The sequence below is a fragment of the Gadus chalcogrammus genome, chromosome 11, assembly GCF_026213295.1.
Source record: "Gadus chalcogrammus isolate NIFS_2021 chromosome 11, NIFS_Gcha_1.0, whole genome shotgun sequence".
NCBI lineage: Eukaryota > Metazoa > Chordata > Actinopteri > Gadiformes > Gadidae > Gadus > Gadus chalcogrammus.
In genome coordinates this window covers 9,085,100-9,095,207 of record NC_079422.1, presented here as the reverse complement: position 1 = coordinate 9,095,207, position 10,108 = coordinate 9,085,100, and the positions used below count along the sequence as shown (strand labels likewise).

At 47.1% G+C, this 10,108-nt stretch overlaps 1 protein-coding gene across 1 annotated transcript; it reads left to right on the top strand.

Moving 5' to 3' along the window:
- The first annotated feature begins 274 nt into the window (after positions 1-274).
- On the top strand, positions 275-10,108 carry meox2a (mesenchyme homeobox 2a). Its single transcript, XM_056602181.1, has 3 exons — positions 275-1,487; positions 6,428-6,600; positions 9,881-10,108. Exons 1-3 carry the CDS (start codon positions 830-832, stop codon positions 10,100-10,102), a joined length of 1,053 nt encoding a protein of 350 aa, XP_056458156.1. The 5' UTR covers positions 275-829; the 3' UTR covers positions 10,103-10,108.

The window sequence follows — 10,108 nt, the reverse complement described above, 5'->3', positions numbered from 1 at the left end:
CCCCCATCGTTTTACAACCCAGACCCCCATACTGCCAATCCCCGCGAGAACCGTTTCACTTCTACGGGGGAAAACCGCCCAAAAAAACAGAAATCAGACGGACGGGAGAGGTTGTCAGAGGTCAAATCCGATTCCAAAATAAATTGCCTTGTTTCCCGAGCCTCAGCCATTTTAATAGTGCAGATTTATTGTGCTGTGCTTTTTGGAGGGTGATCATATGTATGTGGTCAGTAGCGCGTATGCAGTCTCTGACCCAGCCTCCCTCTCACGTTACACCCTATTTATAACCTCCCCTCAGCCCCATCCTCTTGCTCGCCACTTCCAGGGAACCAGCCTGTGCTCTCAGCTCCGGGCTCCAGGCACCCCAGCTCCTGCTGTCATCCGAGAGGTCCCCCCTTCTGCAGCTCGGCCGCGGGCTCACTGTTTACCTCCCTCGCAGCCCGGCCACTGGCTGCCTGCTCCGGATTAACCGCGCCGGGACACCCCTATAAAAGAAGAACCCTTTATTTTTTTCCCCTTTCCCTCCCAACTCTTTTTTTTTTTTCCGTTCAACTCAATTTCTTCCAGTTTTCTTTCTTTCTTTTTCTTTCTCTGACTGAAAAAGCACCAGAGGAGAGAGAGAGTCTTGGAGCAGCAGCCCAGCAGAGAGTTTGGATATACTTGCTGGCGATTCCTTGGTCCTTTATCACATACTTCTCGGTTGGTTTAGTAACTTTATCCCGGTCGCGTCCGGTTCCTCTCCTGCTTGTGTTCTCTCCCTCTCTCCCCCTCTCCCTCTCTCCCCCTTTACCTGTGCGGGGTCTGAGAGGCGAGGTCGCTGCGTGGTGCGATGGATCACACGCTGTTCGGGTGCCTGCGCAGCCCCCATGCGTCGGCGCAGGCCCTGCACCCGGCCTTCACCCAGTCCCCCCTGACGCTGCACGGCCGCTCGGACCACGTCTCCTACCCGGACCCGTCCTCCTCGCCCTCCACCTCGTCCCCCTCGCCCTGCATCGTCACGGGTTACCCCACCCCCGCCGACGACAGCCTCTTCCCGGGACAGCACCACCACCCGCACCCGCACCACCACCACCACCACCACCTCCACCACCCCCACCACCCCTCTCACCGGGGCAACCTGCCCCCCCACCACCACCACCAGCAGCAGCAGCAGCAGCAGCAGCAGCAGCAGCAGCACGCCCACGCCACCCCCCAGCACCAGGCCCACTGGCACATCCCGCAGATGCCGTCGCCGGGCAACGGGAACGCCGTTTCCCGCCATGTGAACCTGTGTCACCCGCAGACCCACCAGGGGCCGGACAGGGCCCCCGGGGCCCACGACCTGGGCACCCCCGGAGGGCCCAGCATGTGTGCCAGCACCCCAAGCCTGGGGGGAAGCAGCAGCCCCCACACGGGCACCACCTGCGCCCCCGTGGACTTTGGCCGGCAGACTCTGTCCCCCGCCGAGGCAGAGAAGAGACACGGCAAGAGGAAGAGTGACAGTTCAGGTAAGGGGAGGGGGGGGGGGAGGTTGTGAACTGAAGGTGGATCTGTTTGTTTATCTAAAAGTAGAGAAGGTAATGCTTTAGATAGCCAGGCACAGGGGAGGGAATCGATGCAAGATACCTAATCAAGACAAGGTCTTTGTTCAGGAGGATTAAATGAAGGTAAAGTGAGACACGTTGAGTGTTTTATGAAGGAGTCTGTCTATGCCGTCCAACCGCATCCATCACATTTATGGAGGTGTTTGACATCAATGCCATTGTTTTAGCCGACTCATTGTTTCAACGTTAACTCTTGTACAAACACTGTCACATGGATGAGGGGGGTGCGCCAGAGCAACTGCGGCCCCTACGGCCCCCGGTGACCCAGGCTCATCACTCTTAATCTTTCAGCAACACATTACGACAGAGACCGGCCGTTCATGGCACAGCATTGTCTCCAAAGGACATTGGAAGTGTTGGCAAAAAGCAGTTAGCATAAGTCAGGCAGGGCATGGAGAGAGTTCTGGGAGGCTCAGGGTGAACTGCGGGCATGTTTTATTTTAAAATCACATCTGGTACATTTTCAGGGGTGGTTTGGGAGGGCAGAAAATGAGACACACTGTAAAGAATTAATGTCATGGATTGTAAAAGACAGAACCGGCGCCGCACATTACACTAAACACCCAGAAAGATTACGGATTTTAGCTGTGATTTATTAAAGGATTTTCCCAAACTTCAGAGCATATGTGTATCATAAATAATTTCATGAAGGCAGAAATAAAGAAATGGAAATAAAATAAAAAGGCTTCATATTGACGATGTACATAGTCAGCTTAATAAATTATTCTCTAGTGCTGACAGTCTCAGAGGGAAATGGATTCACAGTATCAGTGTCAAGTTCAAAGGGATTTGTTTTATTGTATTTAACATAAAAAAAACTTTATTTTCAGGGCTGTTTTTTTAAACTCCCATAAATAATATATCAGGGATTTAAAAAGACTAATTAAAATGTAATTGTTTCTATAAAAATCTCCTAGGTTCTAGAATAAAATGCTCAGTTCATTGAAATAAGTTTTTTAAAAGTTTTAAAGTTTAGAGGCACTTTTTATATGCTTGTCCATAGTAAACAACAATGTAAGTTCCTTCCTGTGCACAATGCAAGATGTTATTTAAGTTCCACATTAATTATTGGATAAAATAAAAATATCAATTAACATATATTACCTTACCTATTATACCTATTTTAAATACAAATAAATAACAAATTAAGATTAGTTGAAGCTAAAGAATAGAGTCTGCATGATTTCCCAGAAAGAAAGAAAACAAGTAAATAATCAAACATAGTAGAAAAAAAGTTAGAAATTATAAAATATAGTAAACTAAAAATATTGCATTTTTTGGACACACCTGATAGCGTGAGCTACGCACCATAATTACTACGACAAGCTCCTAGGGCCTGGTCAGGGTGAGATTTGAACCGCAACGCGATATACCTAGATAGTTCTTAGTTTTCTAAGAGCGGCATGGCTCCTCCTGTCTGGGGGAACACGCTGAGTGCCGCCTCTACCTTAACAGAGCAAATCAAACAGTGACCGTGTCTGGAGGTGTCTCTGTGTGCACAGTACCTGGCCTGAGGTGTGTGCACAACATTGGGAGCGTACCCATGGCATCGAGGCCATGGGCTCACTCTGTTTCCGCAGCCTTTAGGCTCGTTTTCACGCAGGATGCAGGTTGTTTCCTCCGGCCAGAAGCCCCTCTAACACTTTGGACAGGAGCCTCTTTGAGGAGTCAAATACATATGGTAGAATGATAAATATGACAATGATCATGGCGGTCTGGTTCTGAGCTGACTGTGATGGAGTAATGACACTCGGGACACTCTGTGATGTGACATCATTTTTACGATGGAGTAATGTTCAGTGGGGAGAAGCTGGCCTGCAACTGTCACAACATTTACACCACGGCTCTTCCATTCACCACGCTCCCAGGAACACGGCCACTATGGACTCCAAAAAGTGATACTGCCGAGCGTGTATTGCAGAAATATGAGCAAAATCCTCTCACATGACAGTTTCTTCCGGAATGCGAACGCTCCGGTTCCGAGACCGACTATTTTGTTTGTCCTGAGTCATCCAGTCGGACCACATGTGAGACAGGCCGCTGCTGCAGTATAATTAAGGCCCAAACCCAACACAACATCTTCTATTTCCTCTTCCCCTTCGTCAAAATCTATGGTATCCCGGCCGCGGCGGGCCCCCTAAGCTATCCAGCATTACCCCTTCCACTGCTTGATAGTCCGGGCATTCTCATTATGCGCATGGCGCATTTTCGTCAAGCTAACACCAATCACGTTGATTAGCCGCGGCCGCGCGGCCTGCTGACTCAATCAGCTGTCTAAATATCACACGGCTGCCAGTGCTGTCTGAACGACCCCCGATCTGGTTTCAACATCTGGACTGGAAACCTGAGCAAGGATCCCCTGAGATGTGGCAGCAGATAAAAATAAAATAAATAACATATATATGAATAATATATACACAGACAAGAGCTAATCTTCATGCTAAACATCCCCTTTGAATGAAATGTCGAAGTTACATTTGAATTTGTTTCTTTAGAGAAGGATATGCTAGACTGTTTGCTTCCGAAGCTTGTGTTGAAGTTGTGGTTGTCTGGACGTCTGCGTTGGATCTCTGCGTGTATTCTCAGCCTCGCAATCATATCATTTTGTCAGTTGGGCTAATTTAGTTCTCACTTGCGCAAATTGAGTCATCTCATTGAATTGCACACTTTACAAGGGTGTGGTTTGTTTCTCTTTATAAGTTCCAGCTTTTGTTGTGTGCAAAACAATAAAGTTTGACAAAACGAGACACAAAGCTTTGAGTCTCATTTCGTCGAAAAGACTATTTTGGAAAAGTATAAAACAAGAGAAAAACAAAGCAGAGATGGCTTCTCACTGGGAGACACATTTTCTGAAAGGAGTTTTACAACAATAAAGCTTAGTGGTGCCTTTATTGGTGTTTGTGTAAATGTCAAGTAAGTCACTTCTAACCACATCAATTAAAATGACAAACAACATATACTTCACCTAAAATTTTATAAAAATAATCAGCCTCCTAGGGATTATGCAATTATTATTTTTTTAATGTTATTTTAGACGGGCCCTGTTCTGAACCGAGCATGACCTGTCCTCTCCCGACACATGGATTGAAGTTCTCTCATTACACCCGTCTGTTTTTGTGGACAGATGAAAGTCATGGCGAGGACCTAATTGCTGCGGTGCGGTGGCCCTCGTAAAAAAAAATAAAAAAACCTGCCCCTCCTTTCTAAACTCCCAACAACCCACTGGTCTGGGGCAGCTGTTCCTGTTATTCTTTTCTTCTTCTTCTGTTTCTTCTTACACAATGTCTATGTTTACCAGGGAAAAGCAAAGTAAAAGCCCTCCGAGGCCCTGCCCCAATCAGCTCCTCTCCCCGTCTCTGTCCCCGACACGTACGAAGGCGCCTGGTGGAAGTAACAGGGACAGACTATAGGGACAGAGAGAAAATGCTTGGTCAAGCTTCTCCTGTAAATCCTGTAAATTTCTCCGCATGTGTATTCCTATACGCCTCTTGTTTCAACTACAGTATAGGATCTAAGTAACGGTTAATGTTTACAGCTTTTTAGATAACGGCTGGCTGGTGACTGAGATGTACATACTCATCAAGAAAGATGAAGAGGACAATATAACTAACAAATGTATAAAAGTACAATGACTTCAGTCCTGAAAGTGCTTTTTGTTGCGAGTAATTCTTGTCGTTTGAGGGAGGGCAGTCAGGTTTTCTGGTGCTGTCTGTGTTGGCGCGGTCTGGGGTCTGGTGGGGCTCGTGAGTCTGGCGCTGAGCTCCTTGCGCTATTTACAGTTTAGTTTGACACAGGCCTGCTGGATTAACACACGCTACAGAACAGCACCGCATGTGAATTTGCATGCAATCAAGGCCCGCTTTCAAGTGCCTCTCTGTGCAGCCGCGGCTTGTCCGACAGGGGAAAATAAAACAACCACAGAGCAAGCCTCCTCACAATAGGAAAGTTTAGGCGACCGAATAAAATATGTGCACTTTCTCTCTCTGTGAGGTTGTGGAAAAACCCGGAATAAAAAGAATCAGGGTATGACAAAAGAAAGCGGATGTTTCTGTTTGCATGTTATCCTTTGTTGTAAGGGAACAAAGAAGAATTGAACCAGCGCAAATCGATATGTTTGGGAGACTTTATTGAGCATTCTTGTCTATTGGTCCTTCGTTGGCATATAATCTATGGCCTAGCCAGTCTGTTTCATGTTGTTTGTCCCATCGTTTTCAGCAGCTTTCATTTATTTTAATGGATGTTGTTGTTGGTTGTCTTTTTCTGATTTCGTTCTGAAACTAACTTGAGTCCTATTCATTCAAAAGACTGACAAAAAATAGAGTTGGCCACTTAGTTATAATTAAGAAATGCAAATAACTTGCAAATACCTTGTTAAAACTAAAGTTATAACAACAAGTTATAACAAGTGCATAAGTTACTAAACAGAGTGTAGTATACGTTAAACATGGCTGTTCTGTTCCATGTATCAGGCTGTAGAGTGTACAGCAGCCGACCCTCACACCTGAAAGAAATTACCTCAATATTGCAAATTACCAAACGCCAGTCTATTGCCAGAGCACAGCTGCACTGAAACACACATGTGCTTCTGTCTGGGCCCGCTCCCTTAGGGACGCCCACTAGCTTCAGGTGTTCATAAACAATGGCCAATAGTAAAATATGATTGGCAGCTTATTTTAATTTCCTTATACCTTTGTTTTTCTTTTTTCTTTATCTCCTTGACTGATTTGCACCTGCCCTCACACAGGCTTTACTTCTAAACCCGCATTTTTTTTTAAGACTCTATTGCATATAAATCTGCTCTGACTGAACAGGCCGGGGATGTGTGTGTGGGTGTTTTATTCCAGAGTCCCAAGACGGGAACTACAAGTCAGATGTGAGCAGTAAACCCAGGAAGGAGCGGACGGCGTTCACCAAGGAGCAGATCCGCGAGCTGGAGGCCGAGTTCGCCCACCACAACTACCTGACCCGGCTGAGGCGATACGAGATCGCTGTGAACCTTGACCTCACCGAGAGACAGGTATTTACATCTGTCTGTCTGTCTGTCTGTCTGTCTGAAACGGACACTGTCTACCTCTATTTACAATTAAACCGTCATGGAGACGTGTATAAAATTTGGCCTGGAGCAAATAAATTGGAACTAACATTTAAATCCAGTTATATATATATAAATGGGTTGTACTCACGTTCACAATACTCCCCCGCCCCCCAGCCACACATCTGTTAATCTGTCAGATGCTTTTATCCAAATCTCTCTCAACGACGCCTACAGGTAGACTGGAACCGTAGCGGGGTTCGAACCCTGAACCCTTTGGCAGGGAGTCCCAACAACCTAACCACTAGAATATTCTGCTCCCCCCCCCCCCAACCCCCCCCCCCCCCCCCCCCCCCCCCCCCAGGGGCGGGTCAGCACTCGAAACGCTCGTGTTGTGAAACTTAAAGCAGCTTTGAGACGTTTTCGAGAAGACGGTTCTCAGCGCTACTGTGTTTTCGTAACTTTTGTGCGTGAGCGATTGTTCCCCAGCTGTGTGCGAAGGCGGAGGGGGCAGGGGGAGGGGGGCTTGGTGGGGAGGGGGGTCGCTGGGTGGGTGGACTATCCTATTCCAGATGTTTGGGTCGATTCTTCCAGGCGGCCCACAGTCGAGGCGGGGGGAGCGGGGTTGGGGAGAATATTTAGAGGAAGTTCTGGCAACACACTTCCTCCCTCTCTTGCTCAACTCCTCCTTAACAGCAGTATTGGTGTCTGGAAGCCCAGCCAAGAGACTGTACTAAAGCTGGCACGTGAAGCAAATAACAGGAGGTAAGCAGGGGAGGAAGGAAGTGACACCCTGATTGTTGTTCTCCTGACAAACTTCATGTGGGAAACCTAACGTCACAGTCCCCACCCGGCCATTGATCATTGTTAATCACGATTAAAGAGTCTGTTCACCTTTGCGCTGGAACACAAGGCTACAATGTGATGTTTACATGTTTATAAAGGAACTCCCAAAGCTTGTCCGAACTAATGATTAGTATGTCTTGATGTTAGCAACCCAGATCAATCTATGGTGTCCCTTAGAGGCCGTATCTCAGTTCAATCCTTGGTTTTGAAAGAGATTGCACAGCGTGGTTTATCTTTAACTGCATTCAATAGTAAAGGGCTACAGACAGGATATGTAGATCCAAAGGTATCAAATAGAATTTCTGAACCAAGGTTGGCTATATCAAACAGTAGCTGGTTCATTGTGGTATGTAGTCATGAATCAGATGTTAGTGGGGGAGCTCTCAAAATGAATCTGAAGTCCGAGTGGGTTAATAGCAGCAGATGAATGATGATTTAAGTGTGTTTGTCTACAAGTATGATGCAAGCAAACAGGGGATAATATACTTCCACCCAGAAACAAGCAAACGAAAAGTCAAATCACAATTGTTTAGATGCATTCAAAGCACTCCAACTAAACGAAATTAAAGCATAACTTTACAGCTTGCATAGTGTTCTAAGGAAAATATGTAAACGCTCAAAGTAATGATACAATCGCTTCAGAACCGTAACTGCACAGCATCTCTTGCCAGCTCCAGCCTCCTTCTAAAACAACCTGCCAAAGAAAACAGCCCAATGTAGGCCACAGCCGTCTAAATATCCCAGCATCCTCACAATTGGGTGAATATCAACAAGTACCAAAAGGGGAGAAATGGAGCAGTTCACACTATATCTTAATGGATATGGTAAAGTCTGGAAAAAATATTATGGTGATAATCACCTTTTTGTATGATAAATAAACTCGTATTCAGATTGAATGCGCAAATCAATGCCTCAATGGCTCCAACACAAGCCACGAGGCAGGATTGAGGATCCCCTGCTGAGGATGCAAGTTTAATTTCCTTTCTTTACAACAATTGTTGAAGACATCAGGCATTGACAGAAGGCCAGAGGGCTTGTACTTTGTCACTGACCAAACGACATGTCATAGCAGCCCGTAAATGGCCAAAGAGCAGCGCCTGATGGTGTGTTTTATGATCTCCTCATTACACAATGGCAATGACTAACAACGACAAAAGTAAACACATTGGTAGTTAAATGTTAAACAGATCACAAATCTGGATTAGATGGTGGGTGTTTTGAGTGTTTGAAAGTCAAAGAAAATAGTTGTTTCACTGTCTTTTCTTGATATGTATCTGCCTCAAGCAACAACTACTTTCGTTATTATTCCCTTCCTTTCATTTGGAGGTGTCTCAGTGCTCAGGCCAGGCATGAAGATGCTCTGCGTTTGCAGGCCTATAAAGTTCCCTAGAAGTGTAACGATGATAAGATGGATAACATATATAAATAAACCTGAGCGCACTTTCTTAGAACACCTTGGTCGAGCCTTCGAGGGTGCTGTGGTGGGTGGGGAGGGGGAGGGGCTCCAGCTGTCCCTGGTCCTCGTTGAAACCTACAGTAATGTTGGAAAAATGTTGGAAGTGGCGCCGCGGGCTGGCTGTCACCATGACGCGGGGTGGGGGGGGAGCTGTGGGTCTAGGTGGGAGCGAAGGTCCGACCAGTGCACCGATCCGCGCTATGAGAGCAGGCGCTCTTCTGGATGGTCAAACCCAGTACCATGGCCACCTAAAGTGCAAGGGTTACACGACACAGTGAAAAGTTAGGCGATATGTAATGAGCCAAGGAAAACACCCGGCGAATCAAATTGTGGTTACCTCCAGCCCGCGTCTGGAGCTCCCTGAAAAGCCCTCACAGCGCGCAGAGAAACTGACGGGACACTTTATGGGGGAAACATTTTGGACGTATAGGACAAACATTTGTGCTGTCAAACTGACTTCCTGACCATGTGACCCAGGGGGGCCCCCCTTCGGAATGACGACGCCCCAAAAATAAACTCGCCCAACAGTTAAGGAGTGAGCGAGTACCTACCCCCCACCCCCCCCCCCCCCCCCCCCCCCACCCACCCTCCTTCCTCTCCAAGCCCAGTGCCGACACTTGGGAGAGCTTTGGCTCCTGACCGTGTAAACTGTTTTAGGCAACAGCTTAATCATCAGTCTGGGCAATGTAAATATGGCCCAAAGTTGCAGAGTCAGGGAAAAATGCAGTAGACGCCAGGCAGCAGATGGAACCGTACATCATCTGGTAATTGCCATGATAATAAATGCCAAAAGTTAGTTGGAAGTAATGAGTGAGCAAATGCTAGGCGTATTCTCGCCCCAGTATTTTTGCGGGACTATTTTTCCAAAATACCCAACTGTCAAAATGTGTTGTTTGCTCTCGCCTCAAAAGCCGAAACCAGAAAGCAGTGTGTCTGATGCCTCTGACTGTGTGACCCCTGTAGGTGAAGGTCTGGTTCCAGAATAGGAGGATGAAGTGGAAGCGGGTGAAAGGAGGCCAGCAGGGGGCGCTGGCCCGGGAGAAAGAACTGGTCAATGTGAAAAAGGGGACACTGCTGCCCTCTGAGTTCTCTGGCATCGCTGCCCTCCACCACTCCACAGACTCCTTAGCCAATGAGGAGGACAGTCACGACAGCGACCAGAGTTCTGAGCATGCTCACTTGTGATGGTCA